Source organism: Mesoplodon bidens, assembly GCF_964165515.1.
Source record: "Mesoplodon bidens genome assembly, chromosome: 8".
NCBI classification, from domain to species: domain Eukaryota; kingdom Metazoa; phylum Chordata; class Mammalia; order Artiodactyla; family Ziphiidae; genus Mesoplodon; species Mesoplodon bidens.
The window spans coordinates 61,555,297-61,572,478 of record NC_138165.1 but is presented as its reverse complement, the minus strand read 5'-3'; the positions used below and the strand labels follow the sequence as shown (position 1 = coordinate 61,572,478).

Genomic DNA, 17,182 nt, shown 5'->3' with positions numbered 1-17,182 from the left:
TTCCTCCAAAGTTATTCTTTGTAATTTAGTGTTGATGAAGGTATCAGCACTTCATGGCAGGCCCTGGTTTTCAGAGGTCAGAAAACACTGTGGGCCCCTGGTTAAACCCACGGAGATCCCCTGTCTGCATCTTCCAGGATCTGGAAGGCCTGTGCTTTCCTGAGCCCAGCCACGGCCTGACAGAGGTTCTCTTTTCCCTGGAGAGCCGACACCTCCTCCCCAAAATCTGCTGGGGGTGGCAGATCACAGAGATCCAAAGCCTCAAGGACAGTAACCCTGGGTTCTTCCTATTTCACAAAGCTGGGGTGTCTTGGGACTAGTTCTTCATGCCTGCATGGCAGACGGCTTCCAAGCTCTTCTGCTACCACGTTTTCCCTCACCCCTGTGTCTCCCGTTCTTCTGCTCCAGGAGGAATGACCCAGCCAGCAGTGAGAGCTCGGCTGGCTTCTCAAAGCTTTTCTTCCACAGTTCCCTCCTCTGTGGACGCCCCTGAGGGTCATCTCAAGGTTTACAGGATATGAAAGGTTATTCTTCCCAAACAATAAAAAGGTTAAGTACCCTGTTCTGTGCAGAAGAACATACAGTTATAGGATAGGGCATCTCTCCAGAAAACCTGAGATTTTAGTTTTTTGCCCCAGAAAATTCCCTGCGGGGGCTTCATGACTCTCCAATATGTTAACATGGGCCACGCTGCGTGTTCAGCCCTGGGATTGAGTGCCCAGCACATACGGGTTGCATCTTCCAGTGCTGCCGGGGTTAGACTCAGGGCTGTCTCGGCAGAAGTATTCCAAATCATCATTCAATTAAAGCAGCTGCAGAGACAGATTTACTGGGGAGAGGGCCCGGGAAAGGAGACTCAAGCATCTAGCCGTATCCAGTTCAGCAGCATCCTTCACTCTCGGGGCATGGCCATGTGGATGTTCCCCAACATGATGGCAGAAGGAAAGGACACCCCGGGACCCAGTTATCCTTTGCCACTTGATGTGCCTGGGAGACTGGAGAGATTTCAGCATAGGCTCCTTCATGCGGGTAGGGAGATCTCACACGTCACCAAGCCTAGACTTGGACCAAGCCCATCAGGACCCACAGCCGTCCAGTGGTGTGAAGTACCCCGAGGGGAGGGTACGCAAGGATGCCTTTCTATGAGATGATGTTTCATTTCTGGACCCAGGAGTCAGTGCCACTGAACTGCAGGGAGTCCCCTTTGTCACAGCGGCTCTCAGCCGTGGTCCCTGCGAGGACTCTGAGATGTGTTTTTGCTGCCATCTCTTGTCTGCCGTGGGGACAACTCATGGTTTACTTGCTGGGGTGGGAAAGCCTTGCCCAGTTACAGCTCTACACCCTCGCCCCACATTGAGGGGAAAATAAAACCCAAGATGCTGGTGTCCCCCAGCGAAAACCCCATTATGAAAACCCATGTTTGCTGACCTACCATCGTTTTAATGCAGCTCCATGTGAACTGTAATCAAACTGCCGAGCGACCTTTCTGTCCCTCTGCCCAGCATCACTGAAAGGGCCTGTTGTTCCTTTGGTTCAATGAAGAAACCTTCTGTTTAGTTAAGCAAGTGTTTTTGCAGTCATGTCTCCTGGTAAGTTACAGAAAGATTATTGTTGGGTCTTGGGTTTTGTTGTTGTTTTTATTCTGTGAATACCTCCACCCCCCAACCCCCTCAGCTGCCCACCCTGACACTTACTGCTTTAGTTTTTTACAAAGGAGGGAAATTCATAATGATCTGAGCAGTTTCCTGGGCCCTTAAAGGTCCCTGGTCATGTTTTTCAGGTCCTAGTGCAAGCTGGCTTCTCATGTATCCACCCCCAACCAGGGCCTGGGAACTTTCCAGAGTCTCAGAGGCATCAGCACAGGAGTGGAGCCCAGAAGAGACCCCCATGAGCCAGGGATGCCAGTCTGATTGATGTGTTTACATGTGGTGTGCTTCTCTGTCTTACAGCTTTTTGTTGGACTTGGGTTCCCTTATGAAGGCCCGGCTCCCTTGGAGGCCATCGCAAATGGATGTGCTTTTCTGAATCCCAAGTTCAACCCACCCAAAAGCAGCAAAAACACAGACTTTTTCATTGGCAAGCCAACTCTGAGAGAGGTAAGCATCTATAAAAGTCATTCTACTTTCACTCATAGGATTGGTAGCTATTTATTGAGTGCTAGGAACCCATCTGAACCTCAGAGCCTTGGACGGTAGGTATTGTCAACTTCATTTCACTTAGTTGGGTGGAAGGGGGAGGGTGTGCAGGGGCTCAGAGAGATGGATGACTTGATTACATCCCCTCACTAAGTAGTGGCAGAGCCAGGATTTCAATCTATTTCCGTTCTTCTACAAAGTACGGGGTCTTTTCGCCCTACCCCATCTCCATCCTAATTTGAAGAGAGATCGCCAGTCTTCCAATTAGCTGAACTCTGATTTTCTGGATGATTAGAGTTTATGGAATAAAAAGAAAATCAAGGGGTTAACAGGTATTTTTAAAGAACCTACTGTCTGTGAAGAGCTTTGGGGAATAAAAAGTGGGCCGTGGGGTCCTTCCTTGAAGAATCATCATCCTTGAGAAAAAAGACATATTGGGGCAACTGAATTGTATGCCTGGTATTTTAGCCGACTGTCAGCAGGTGCCATCCTGAGAAGCAATCCTGTCATCGCTCGAACCATATGCAGAAGGCTTATTTGGATTGCCTTTGGAGGTCCTCTTGAAAATCCACAGTGGGTGATGAATCACCATTGAAGGCAGTTGGATTCTATTTGGGACAATAAACCAAAGTCATTTAGAGCATGTGAGTGACCAGGCTGGGTGTTTCTATATCTGGTTAGAAACACGTATGTGCAAGAACCCATAAGATTGACTTCTTATTATTTCTTATTTATTTCTGCACGGTTCGTAAGTGGCTCTCCAGGCTGCTTTCAAGGAGGAAGCCTCTAAGTGTCGATTTGTCCCAGTGCCCTTGTCATTTGGGACCGTCTACTGGGGAGGACACTGCTGGGCAGCCCTCCCGGCACATGTTTCTAAAGCATACATTTTTCACCTCTGCTACTTTTAAACCTTTCTGGGTCAGTTCTCCTGACCCCATTCCCCCCTTCCCCAAATAGTATATAAAACACATTTTCCGGGCTTCCCTGGTGGCGCAGTGGTTGAGAGTCCGCCTGCCGATGCAGGGGAAACGGGTTCGTGCCCCAGTCTGGGAAGATCCCACATGCCGCGGAATGGCTGGGCCCGTGAGCCATGGCCACTGGGCCTGTGCGTCCGGAGCCTGTGCTCCGCAACGGGAGAGGCCACAACAGTGAGAGGCCCACATACCGCAAAAAAAAAACAAAAAACAAAACAAAAAAAAACACATTTTCCGTGATTATTCTTTACCTTTCAGTCAGAGAACTTACCAGTTAATAGAGTTGATCATTCTGAGAGTTCTTTTCTTTGACCCTCCCCATCACTGGTGAAAGGGCCAAAGGAGATGGAAGAAGATCAGCAAGACCACAGATTATCCTGAAAAAGATTAACCTATGGCCCAGATAACCTCTGACAAAGGTTAACGAGGCGTGTGCGTGCGTGTGTGCATGCGTGCGCGCACGCTTGCTTTTTCCTTCTGCTAGTATTGTAAATTTGAGTTCTTCATTTTGGGGGGCGGGGGGACATTCCTCAGCAACACTTAATGCACACAGTGTTTGGACTTCCCGTGCTGTGGGGCAGGTACCAGAACACAGATCAGGAACCTTCAGTCTGGTACCCAAGAACTTACTCTTTGCAAAGGTTTGAAAGGATGGTCCGCAGCAGTGAGAATGTCTCAACTTAGGCATCTGTGCTTTAGCGTGTGACTGACTTTGAAACTTCGGAGCTCTGGGTAGAAAATGTGGGCTAATAAATCATTCCTGTGTTACGTATGAATGTAGGAAATCTCTGAAGTTCTACATCTGCCTAAATTGGATAATTATTTGTAATTTTCGATGTTTTTTCCACTTTTTGTGATAAATTATACACAGTGAGAATAGATGATTTTAACCTTTTTTGAGTGTACAGTTCACTGGCATTCAGTACATTTGCGATGTTGTGCAATCATCGCCACTATCCACTCTCATAGATTTATTGTTCCAAACAGTAGCTCTGTACATTAACAGTAACTCTCCATTCTCCCCTCCTCCAGCCCTGAATAGAAGAGTAACCACTACTCTACTTTCTGTCTATATAAAGTTACCTATTCTAGGTGCCTAATGTAAGTGTCGTCGTACACTGTTTGTGACCAGCTTATTTCACTAAGCATGTTTTCAAAGTTCATTCATGTTGTTACATGTGTCAGAATCTTTGCTTTTTAAGGCTGAATAATATTTCATTGTATGAATAGCCCACATTTTGTTTATCCGTTCCTCTGTTCATCGACACTTGGATTGTTTCCATTTCTTGTCTATTACGGAAATGCTGCTATGAACATGGGTGTACAAGTATCTGGTTGAGTCCTTGCTTTCAATTCTTTGTGGTATATATACCTATGAGTGGAATTGCTGGAACTTGCTTTTTATTTATTTTGAAATAATATTAGTCTTAAAGAAAAGCTGCAAAAAGAGTACAAAGTTTGGTTATATGCTTCATGCAGCTTCCGCTAATGGTAACATATTATAAAGCCACAGTGTAATTGTCAAAACCAAGCAGTTAACATTGGTGCCGTAATATTATCTAAACTACAGACTTTATTTGGATTTCACCAGTTTTTCCACTAACATCCTTTTTCTGGTCCAGACTCCCACATGGCCTTTACCTGTCATGTCTCTTTAGTCTCCTCCAATCTGTGCCAATTCTTCAGTCTTTCACTGTCATTCATGACCTTGACATTTTGAAAGAGTACCAGTCAGTTGTTCGGTACACTGTCCCTCCATTTGGATTTGACTGGTGTTTTCTCCTGATTAGTTTGAGGTTACACATTTTTGGCAAGAGTCCCACAGAAGTCATGTGGCCTCAGTGTATCATGTCAGGGGGAGCGTGATACCAATGTCTTATTACTTGGTGATGTGACCTTGATCACTTGGTTAAGGTCGTGTTTGCCAGGTTTCTCCACCATAAAGTTACTGTTTTTCTCTCTATTGGGGGAAGTACTTTGAGACCATGCAAATACCCTCGTTCTCCTCCAACTTTTGCCCATTTATTTTTACCATGTATCAGTGGATCTTTCTTGCAACCATTGTTATAGTGATATTCTAATGATGATTTTTCCCTCATGATTTTTTTTTCTGGTTTCCCATGATAATAACCATCTTAGTTAACATTTATTGGAGCACTTACTATGTGCTAAGGGCTCTTTAAAAATGATTTTTTATTGAAGTATAGTTGATATACAATGTGTTACTTTCAGGTGTACAGCAAAGTGATTCAGTTTCATATATATTTTTTTTCTTTTTCAGATTCTTTTCCATTATAGGTTATTACAAGATACTGAGTATAGTTCCCTGTGCTGTACAGTAGGTCCTTGTTTTTTTATCCATTTTATATATAGTAGTATGTATACATTATTCCCAGATTCCTAATTTATCTCTCCCCCTACCCCACCCTTTCCCCTTCAGTAACCGTAAGTTTGTTTTCTATGTCTGTGAGTCTTTTTCTGTTTTGTAAATAAGTTCATTTCTATCATTTTTTTAGATTCCACATGTAAGTGATATCACATGGTATTTGCCTTTCTCTGTCTGACTTACTAATGCATGAAAAGCAAAGAAACCCATCAGTTTTCTTACTGCAGTTTCTATATACAAGACTTTGGGAAATGATTCATCAAAAGTATTTTGGACTGACTTGGTACCCTTCTTGATCATTAGAATTAGATCATTTAAATTTTGATAATTCTGAAGACTTTGATAACACTGTATTACAACTGAGTACTTTTTCCTGAAAAAAATTTAAGACCCTCTTAAACACAATCTAACCCTTTCTCAGTGAATGATGTAATGTTACATAGATCAGATCAGCCAGTATGAAATTGTTGAGAAAAGTATGTTCATGCTGTCGGTTGTGATCCTTTAGTAATTTGCTTTTTGTTGAGGTGATAGAGGGTTTTCATTCTTCATGGCATAAAAAGGGAATAGGTATTGGAGCTGCCGCCCGGGCATTTGGTTCCTCCTGTCCTTTCAGATGGTCCCACCAGTGCTGGAATGAGACTCCAGTTAGAATGGCACTGGGGGAGGCTTTCAACAGCTGCTCAGCAAGTGACCTCCCACAGTTGACTCCATCAGTCCTGGGCTCCCGTGGGAGGGCTGGGATGCAGAGGTCAGCTGACAGATGTTCACTGTATCCCCACAGGGCCTGTGGTACTAAGTCACTGCATTGGGGGAACTTAGCAAGACACATTTCCTGTTCCCCAGGAGCTCAGATCTTGAAATGGAAGTGTGATAAGAGCGATGCCTAATCAACGGGAATGCATAAGGAAATAACTGGGTACATTTAGCGGGGGAAGTTAACTTGGAGTGGTGCCCGGTGGAGAATGTGCTGGGTTAGCTAGAAGGGGATAGTGGGGGAGCTGTGCTTTAGAGGAAAAGAAGAGTCGGGTTTTGAGTTGGAGAAGCGTGAATGTTGATGCGTTGGAGGGAAACACCAAGCAGGTCACTTTACTTTATGCAGGAGGGCAGGTTCCATCTGATGTCCATTTCCTTCTCCGCTGGAGACGGTGCAGAGAGCAGGCTGATAGCCAGTGACATGACACAGCTTTGAGAGGAGCCAGTGAACCTGACCTCACGGGCAGGTGGGCCGCCCCACTCTGCTCTTTCAGCTCACAGAATCCTCCTGATCAAAGATGCTTTTAATTGGGAAAGAGCTATCAACACTTGTACAGATTTCTAAGGGTCAAGAATCCCTAGAAAGTATCCTTTTTTTTTTTTCTCAACAAATAGAAAAAATTTAACCAAAGCGTATATAATTACATAGCTATCTTTTTGTGCCCTTGCTAATCTTTTGAGCTAAGCAACAATAGATCCATGTAAATGGGTCCATATAAATTGCATCTATGTCTCTTCTTTGCCTTCATTTGAAGAGAAGTCTAAATTTTTCTTTGTATTTAGAAAACAAAAAGCTTTGTTTTTATTTTTGCACTGGACCCATTTTTAAAACCACAGTGTACACACTCAAGAGAAGTTCCATATACCTTAAGTATAATGTGGTTGGTTCAAGTTACACTTTAAATGTAATATAATTTGGATTTCTCTCTTTATATTGGGAGACATATTAGTAGGTTCTGAATCATTATTCTGACATTTTGTAAACCATTAGAAATTCTCTGGCTCCAGGGTTTCCTTTTCCATAAAGAGAACTTGTGTTCTTCTTGGAGATTTAACAGCCGCTCTGAAATAACGTCTCATGTTTAATAAGATTTTCATTACTTTTACAGACTGTACTCCAGTAAATATACTGATTGATATACGATAGCTCAGATCATACGGTTCTCAATAAATTAACAAGGAGGAACGGAACATTCAAAGGGGGAATAATGAATCACAAAATGCCTTACTCATAAAATTAAGTAATCCTCCACAAATGTAAATGAACAAAATGATAATGGCTCAGCATTTTGTATTTTCCAACTGCTTAGAGCAACCTTGTAAATAAGCAGGGACCTTAAAAGGCAGAGGGGAGAGAGAGTGCTAAATAGTGACATTGATGGCAACTTTCATTTACCCTGATTCAGTTGGAAGAATTAATTAGTTTGTTCTCCAGGCCACAAAATGAAAATGGTGTGACACTCTACTCGGCTTCAGGAAAGGTCTAATACAGACATACATTCAGTCCTGGGATTTTGTTTTAGGTTAGCTGGTTTTAAGCAAGTGATGAAAAGGCTGGTGTTTACATTGAGCGTCTTTTGGTCATTGTCTTAAGAACTCAAGAGCATCCTTTAAAATTGTCATCTTGCTTTGCTGTCAAAGGGTAAAAAGTTGTTGAAGGATCTAGATTTGAATTTGCTCTGCTGCTTTCTAGCTATGTGGTCTTGGGGAATTGTAAGCCCCTCTAACCCTCAGAATCCTCATCAATACACAGGAAACCTGATAAATAATGTCTGCTCAGGTGATTAGCCCAGTGCCTGGCCCAACCGAGGGGCCTCACTGATACGTGCTCAATCTAAAATATGTGCTGAGAAAAAAGAAAAGGATGCTCCCCCAGCTCCAGGAGCCTGCGGGCCCTCTTCTTCTATCCCTGACCACACAGCTGAGCAAAAGAAAGAGGGTATATGTCAGAAGCATGGGTAGCTGCAGGCTAGTGAGGAGCGTGACTCTGGCAGAAGAGGCAGGAGCAAAGTCTAGGATACCTGCACCTCAGAATCGCCTGATTTCCACGAGTGGGGGCCAGAGAAGGCTCAGAGTGGAGGCCCAGTCATTTCCCTTCTGGGTTTCCCCCCTGAGTAATGCATGCGCACCATTGGTGTGGTAAGACACAAAGAACGGTGGCCAAGAGCAAGCTGGAGAGGTGCCAGTTGAATCCCCCAGTCCTCTGAGTATATTGGGATCTGAAGAAAAAAAGAGAACCAGCTGGGCCTCACCCCTTCCAGAACCAACACCTTCTTTTATTCTAAGTGTATTATAACATCTACTTTTCAGTCCTGAAATGAAAAACATACCCTGCTAACATCATACAGAGTGAAGTAAGTCAGAAAGAGAAAAACAAATACCGTATGCTGACACATATATATGGAATCTAAGAAAAAAAAAAAGTTCATGAAGAACCTAGGGGTAAGACGGGAATAAAGACACAGACCTACTAGAGAATGGACTTGAGGATGTGGGGAGGGGGAAGGGTAAGCTGTGACAAAGTGAGAGAGTGGCATGGACATATATACACTACCAAACGTAGAATAGCTAGCTAGTGGGAAGCAGCCGCATAGCACAGGGAGGTCAGCTCAGTGCTTTGTGACCACCTAGAGGGGTGGGATAGGGAGGGTGGGAAGGAGGGAGATGCAAGAGGGAGGTGATATGGGGATATATGTATATGTATAACTGATTCACTCTGTTGTACAGCAGAAACTAACACACCATTTGTAAAGCAATTATACTCCAATAAAGATGTTAAAAAAATCTATTCAATGCCAAGTTTAATCTAAATAAAATCAAAGAGAAATGCGATTATCACACCAAAAAAAAAAAGAATGATTCTCTAACTCTAATATGAAAGAGAAGTAAAAGGAAAATACTTTGCTATAAGGTAATAGATATTTTGTGTATATGCAGTCCAGAAATAACTGTATCATACCCATGAACCACACTAGAAGGCATCATGGTGTCTCATTCCTCCTTATAGTGAATATGTTTGTATTTAAGAAGAATAAAACATTGAGCTGAATCTGGCCAGCCCTTTTTACTTATAATTGGCATTAAAGAAAGAGAAGCTAAATAAAAAGGTGCCTACATGTAGGCAAACAGATAGACGCAATTGGCATTACTGTGACAGCTTCAAATACAGACTGGTTTGGGTATGTTGTACTGGAGACCCAGATCCTCTGCGTGGCATTGACTTTGCTGCCATGATTTTTCTGAAACGATAACGGCTTATTGGTGAAACTCCCAATAAAATGTCCCTTGATTTACATGGCAGTTATGTTCCTGGAAGACTCAGTGTATATTCAGACTGTGCCAAAGAGGCAGATTCTGTGAGCCCACCTGAGAGCTTGGCGGGGCATGTGAAGGCCTGTGGGGAGTGGACAGTTCTGCCCTGTGCAGGACGGTCACACACATCTCAAGGCGTCTGGCATCCCTGGTTCTCAGCCACGGGTTGGGGCAGCACCCGCCAACTTTGAGAACTGAAAATGCACCAGAATGCTTTCTTTATACCACAACCTTAAAAGGATACAAGAATAAAGGTGGGAATAAGTTTGAGGGGTAAATTTAGCTGTCTTTAACAACCTGATGCTTCAAGAACTGAGAATTGCCAATATTCCTGTGGGCTTCTTTGGCCACCCTTTGTTTTTAAAATAAAAGCTCCTTTAAAACAAAAGCTGCCTTTCCTTGCTTTTCTGATCGCACATTGCCTTTATGACTCATAAGGCTCCAGTGGTATGCTAATTATTATTCCAAAATTCTCTCTTTTTCTGGTAGCATTATTTCCCTTTCTGTCACCTTTCATATGTGCCGTTACGTGTCCTTCTGTGACTTTAAAGCCTATGACAACTTTATTGTAACTTCCTTATACTTACCTGTCTATCCTTACCAGTATTTTATAACAGATGCTAGTTTGATCTAGGTGATTTTCAGGGCTGGGATATGACTGAGGGTAAATATTCATTATTTCTTGGTGTGATTTGGGGGGTTGAAGCCATCTGTAACAGCCTTCATGTCACCTGGTTATGACATTCTAACTCTTTTCTCAAAGTGGGACTCAAGGTGAGGCGCCACCACCGGACCTGCCCTGTGGATGCAGTGGTCTCACACAGGGCCGTGGCCCACATGCTGCCCTCCTGGGACCCCTAGACTCCCAGGAACCCCTCCAAAGTGCCCAAGATCCCAGCTCCAAGGGTCTAAGACAGCGTAGCCTTGCCGTGTGTCTTTTAAAACATCCCACATGAGCCTGATGGGCACCCATGGGCACTGCCAGTGTTGCCAGCCGGGCACACTTTACAGCCTCGGTGCCCTTACCTGTACCCGTCAGCGCTGTGCCTGCTTATCCAGACGGTCCTGACGGTAGATGTCCTGCTGGTCAAAACAAAAAAGGAAGAAAGCAAGCAGTGGAACCCTCCCTCTTTTATTGTTACCTGCTTACGGGGTGCTTAGGAGGTTTCGATCGTCAAGGGTCAAAAACAAAAAATGACATTACCTACGCAAGTACAACTCAGAACCATAAAAAGCATAATGCTTCACCTAGCATAGGAGGTTGAGAAATGAAAAAAGCCAGTGTTCGTGAGACTGAGGTGTTCTGTTTTCTCTTTTCCAGCTGACCTCCCAGCATCCTTATGCCGAAGTCTTCATCGGCCAGCCACACGTCTGGACTGTTGACCTCGATAATCAGGAGGGGGTGGAGGACGCCGTGAAAGCAATTTTAAGTCAGAAGGTTACTTCTTTTATTCCATTTTCCCCCATTTGTGATGTGAACGGGATCATGTGGGAAGCATCACAGGCCCTTCGTTCAAGTAATTAGAATGTTTCCATGTCAGCTTGACTCTGAAATTAGAAAATGGCCCAGCTGTAGGACTGGCCTGTGGATTTTTGTGGATGTTCTGTGAAATGGAATTAGAGCTGGTGTCCAGATGTGTGCATGGATTCTACAGACCCTTTCGACATGGCTCCTGGGTCCCAGACACAGCAGTAGAAACTTGAATTCTACTTGTGTCAGTGACCTCATTATGTAGCTCTCCCAAAGGTCAGAAAAGATAGACCCGCTCCCCTGCAAAAAAAAAAAAAAAAAAAAAGTGAGAAGGAAAAGGACTAATTAAGGAAATACTGGGAAATGTTTTTTATAGCATCTGTTTATTTGGCTTTTTCTACCTAAACATCTTATAAAATTTTGTATAAGTAACTAACATCTCTGGACTCTCCAGAACAATTCAGCAGACATGTATTAAGTACCTACTGTATGCAGAGTGCCCTCTGAACCACTGTCAGGGACACTCACTTCCATAAGCATCAACAAGGCTGACTCCCTGCCTGTAGGAAACTTAACCACCCTGTAGGGATGGGTCAAGTTATCCTCTCTCCCAACCCCGGGACTGCCTTGGATTCTACCAGTAAACCCTGCCCCCTGTCCTCCTCCTATCAGAGCAGCGATTACTCTGTTATAATTTTTTAAGAGAAGCAATATAGGTGTGGTTATAAGGACAGGCTAGAATCAGACGGCTTGGGTTGGGGTCCAGCAGTGTCCCCTCAGGCAGTTACTTAACCTCTGAGGCTCAGTTTCCTCATCCCTGATGTAGGCTAATTTCACCTACTTTACAGGTACTTGAGAGGATCCAATGAGATAATGAATATAAAGTGCTTAAGTGCGGTGTTGATCTCATAATAAATGTCTAGTCAGGAGTATTAAGTCAGTATTACATAAACAATAATGTAATATTCTTTTTTACTGAAGTATAGTTGATTTACAGTGTTGTGTTTCCAGTGTACAGCAACGTGATTCCGTTATACACGTATATACATTCTCTTACATATTCTTTTTCCATTATGGTTTATTACAGGATATTGAATATAATTCCCTGTACTATACAGTAGGACCTTGTTGTTTATCCATCCTATAGATAATAGCTTGCATCTGCTAATCCCAAACTCCCAATCCAACCCTCTCCTGCCCCCTCACCCCCTTGGTAACCACAAATCTGTCCTCTGTATCTGTGAGTCTGTTTCTGTTTCGTAGATAAGTTCATTTGTGTCATATTTTAGATTCCACAAATAAGTGATATCATATATGTCTTTGACTTGCTTCACTTAGTATGTTAATCTCTAGGTCCATCCATGTAGCTGCAAATGGTATTATTTCATTTTTTATGGCTGAGTAATATTCCATTTTGTGTGTGTGTGTGTGTGTGTGTGTGTGTGTGTGTGTACACATACACACCACATTTTCTTTATCCATTCATCTGTCGATGGGCTGTTGTTTCCATGTCTTGGCTAATGTAATACTATAACATTCTGACTTTTGTTAGTGATAGTCTGGATTTCCATTAGACCATAAGCAACATGGGCAGGAACTATATCTGTCTCACTGCTGTGTTCTTAGGACGCAGCAGAGCGATGTACCTAATGGAAGGTGGGAGGCATGGAGGGGAGCGAGGGATGGATGGATGTAAATCAGCACACTAAGCAGAGTATGTTCAGTGCCAAGACCAACATGCCAGAGGTGGAGGAGTGTCTGTCTTCTCTGCTTCTTTTTTTTTTTATTGAAGTATAGTTGATTTACAATGTTGTGTTAGTTTCTGGTGTACAACAAAAATGATTCAGATATGTATATATATGTGTGTATATATATGAATATATATATTCTTTTTCATATTCTTTTCCATTATGGTTTAATTACAGAATATTGAATATAGTTCCCTGTGCTATACAGTAGGCCCTTGTTGTTTATCTGCTTTATACACGGTAGTTTGTATCTGCTCATCCCAAAGTCTTAATTTGTCCCTCCCCGCTCCTTTCCCCTCTGGTAACCATAAGTTTGTCTTCTATTTCTGTCTTCTCTGCTCCTTATAAGGACACCTGGAGAATGCAGCATTGAGTTAAGTCTCAGAGCATGAGTAGGAATCTGCAAAGTTAAACTGAGAAGTGAGCCCAGAAAGACATGAGTTAGAGGAACAGTGAGAGTCAAGGGGAAGAGGCTAGAAAGGCGTGTATCCCTGGAGGAGTTGCCAGTTGGCTCATGTAAAGGGCCGTCTTTCCCCTTTGGGGAATAAAATGGGGCCCTCCCAACTGCTAGTTTCAGCTTACTGAGCACATCTCCTGGGGAACAAGAGTACTCCATTGTGTTATCCATGTCCCTTTAGAGCAGGTCTAGTTATTGAGCTTTGAGGTAGCTGCTCAGAGCTTCCCATCAGCGACATGTACGATCTCATCCCAGTCTCAAGTTTCGGGCAGAAGTCCCCCAGACCTCTGGTGGCCAAGCCAAGAGATGAAGTGCCTGAGTGAGTGTGGTACTGCTGGCCACCTCAAGTACCTGTGGCACGTCTGCAGTTTCCCACCAGAGGATCCTTCTTGCAGAGATCAAAGGCTCTTCTTTCTTCAGTCTCAGAGTCCTCTAGGGTATTAGCTTCTAAAGCTGCCATAACAAAGAACCACAAAGTGGTGGTTGAAACAACAGAAATTTATTCTCTTACAGTTCTGGAGGCTGCAATTAAAATTAAGATGTCGGCATCTGAAATTAAGATGTCGGCAGGGCCATGCTCCTTCTGACGCCTCTCATGGAGGGTCCTTCCTCGCCTCTTCCACCTTCTGGTGGCCCCAGGTATTCCTTGGGTTGCAGCTGCAACACTTTCATCTCTGTCTCTGCTGTCATATGGTGTTCTCTGTGTGTGTGTGTGTGTGTGTGTGTGTGTCTTTCTGTCTGTTTTCTCCACTTCTCATAGAGACATCAGTCATGTTGGATTAGGGCCCACCCTAAATCACTATGACCTCTTCTTATCTTGATTCCATCTGCGAAGACCTTATTTCCTAATAGGGTCCCATTCACAGGTACTAGGGGTTAGGACTTCAACGTATCTTTCGGTGCGGGGGGGACAGAGTTCAACCCACAACACTTAGTTAAGTGTGCATGCTTTTGAAGGGGAGTAATTTGAAAGCTAATGTAGAGGCAGAAAATCTTGGATCATAGAGTCCAGAACTTTTTAGATAATAGATCCCTTTTGTCAAACAAAAATCTCGTGGGAATGCCTGACACATAAAGCACTAAGTGGATGCTGAGTTCTCTCCACTTCTACATGAGGCTCTGTTCACTTCATGGAACATCGACTGCTCCCCTTTTTAAAACCCTGACCAACCCTTTCCCTAAAACCATTTAAGGCCACTTAAGGTGGAAAAAAAAGTAATTATAATAGTAGGTCATATGTAGGGAGAAGCTCTTTTTATACCTCCAGAATCTCTCTCTGTACATCTTTATGAGCCTTGTCTCATTTAATCCTTCTGCAGTTAAGAAAATAAGGTTTAGAGAAATTAAGTAATTTACATAAAATCACACAACTAGTAAGTAGTAGAACCTGGATTGAAACTAGTGTTTTTGACTAGTTTATTAAGAAAAAATTTAAAAAGAAAAACAGCATTAAATGAAGTAAAGGGAAAGATGAGAGTGAGAGGGAAAGTAAGGAATGAGATTAATAGAAAGACTATTAACATTATAATCCTTATGCTTGTTATAAATGGGTCAGAAATTTGGTGCCAAGCTTTCTCATATTAATTACAAGATTTTAAATTACATGACACTCAAAAAAGCAAGAAAACATGACCCATCATTAAGAGAGGGCACCATCAATAAAACCAGACTCAGAGATGGCTCAGATGTTGGAATTACCATACAGCAAATTTTAAATGCTGAGATAAATGTATTTAAAGGTTTTTTGGGGACTTTCCTGGTGGTCCAGTGGCTAAGACTCCATGCTCCCAGTATAGGGGACCTGGGTTCGATCCCTGGTCAGGGAACTAGATCCCACGTGCATGCCACAACTAAGAGTTCACATGCCACAACTAAGGAGCCTGCCTGCCGCAACTAAGAAGCCCACGTGCTGCAACTAAGGAGCCCGCGAGCCACAACTTAGGAACCTGCCTACCACAACTAAGACCCCATGCAGCCAAATTAATTAGTTAATTTTTTTTTAAAAAAAGCTTTGATGAAAAAGGTGGACAACATATGTGAATAGATGGGGGATTTCAGCAGAGAGATGGGAACTTTTTTTAAAAGCCAAATGAAAAAATGCTAGAACTGAGAAGTACAGTATCAGAAATTAACACTTTCAGTGGGCTTATCAGCAGACTGTACACAGCAGAGGAAAATAATCAGTGAACTTTAAAGACTTATCAATAGAAATTATTGAAATTAAAGAAAAAAGAACAAGATAAAAAAGAGCATATGAGATCTCTGGAACAATATTCAAGCAGCCTAATTTATGTGTAATTAGAATCTCAGAGGAGAGAATGGCCAGAAGAAATATTTGTGAAAAGATAATGGCTAAGAATTTTCTAAAATTAATGAATAACATCAACCTGCAGATCCTGGGAGCTCAGTGAAGGTCAAGCAGGATAAATATGGAGAAAAACACACTTAGATACATCATAGCTGAACTGCCAAAAATGAAAGATGAGGAAAATAATCTTGAAAGCAGCCAGAGAAAATTTTATTACATTCAGGGGAATAACAGTATGAAAGACCACCAACTTCCCATCAGAAATAATGGAGACCATAAAAGGCTCTGCAGGAGCCAGAGTGTGTAGGGCCTCTAAATAGGCCACAAGAGGGATTCTGGATTTTATTCTGAGTATGATGGGTAGTTTTGAGCAGGGGAATGACATGACCTATTTTACATTTTCTCTTGAAATCATCAAGAGAAATTCCAGGAAATGTCTGACTTAAAATTCTGTGCTTAGTAGATAGAGGAGATAAGACTCAACCCCTGGACTTCTGGTACCTTCTAAGACCATCTGTCATTGAATGATGCCAAGCCACCTGTCAGGTGGGACCATGCAGAGGTTAACTTATATCAGAGAGCAGTTCCCTGTAGAGGTCGTACTCTGACTTAGAACGCTGAGTAATACTAGAGACAGGAAATCCCACTGGAAGGGAGGTGAAGAGGAGAAAATGGAGGAAAAGATGGGGGGTGGGGAAAGTTTCCAAGGCCAGCAGGGACTGCATGGTGCAGCCTGCAGGCATCCTTCCTATGGCCATATGAGTAACAGTCCTTTGTCCACCAGCAGGATGACCAAGCACATCCCCCCCTCCTTCTCCGTAACTGACCCCACTTGGGATTCTCAGTGACTGGTGTGGTTTCAACATTCCCTTTCATTCATCCCCCAAAAGACCTTGACTTGTTCCTGAAGGACTGTTCTACAGAAAACTGTCTCTCTCTCTCTCACACACATACACACACACACAAACACACAAAATCTGTGCAGCAGATCCGACATCAGAAGCTAGCCAGTGCTCAGTATTCCTAAAGCCGGGGCTCTGGGGAGCTTTCCCACACAGAGGGCCCTGCTTCTGTACACAGGAGAGTGGCTAGTGGAACTCACTGGCAGAGGTGGCTTAAGAGTACAATTTCTCTCTTTCTTTTTTTTTTTTCTTTTCCTTTATAGGAAAATTAGCCCCTTATCTTTTAAAACAGTGAACTGGCCACAAAGCAGTTAATGAGTCACATCCCCTTTGGTTAAACTGGGTTTGGTTGGTAGAACACAGGAAGAGCCATTTTTCTGTGTTTATTGCATAAGCCCTTTGAATTAATGCACTTTCATTTCTAATGGATACCCTTTAGAATATGTTGTAGGAATGACCCTTGAGTATTCAGTATGCTTCCCACCATATAACTGAATCTGTCGGTCGCCTGACAGATGGCCCACTGATGTTTATTTACCCCACTCTAGAAATCCTCCTTATCCCCTTATAAATGAGCTCAATATGGAAGTCCTCTATTGTACATTTTTTGTTGTTCTTATTCCTTCATATCTTTTCCCACAAACATGGGAAGAGACATATCTCTAGACAGAGAAAGCTTCTGGAATCACTCACAAGGTGATTAAATAAATATTCTTTAAAAGAAAAAGTCTGC

At 42.9% G+C, this 17,182-nt stretch overlaps 1 protein-coding gene across 5 annotated transcripts in view; it reads left to right on the top strand.

Annotated features, from left to right (window-relative positions):
• Positions 1-17,182, top strand: part of MGAT5 (alpha-1,6-mannosylglycoprotein 6-beta-N-acetylglucosaminyltransferase) — a 374,514-nt gene that overhangs the window by 329,719 nt on the left and 27,613 nt on the right. For all 5 annotated transcript variants that reach the window (XM_081243158.1, XM_081243161.1, XM_081243160.1 and 2 more), the window contains 2 exons: positions 1,950-2,096; positions 10,885-11,001. In XM_081243158.1, the coding sequence (XP_081099284.1) occupies positions 1,950-2,096; positions 10,885-11,001 (264 nt within the window). The remainder of the gene's footprint in view (positions 1-1,949; positions 2,097-10,884; positions 11,002-17,182) is intronic.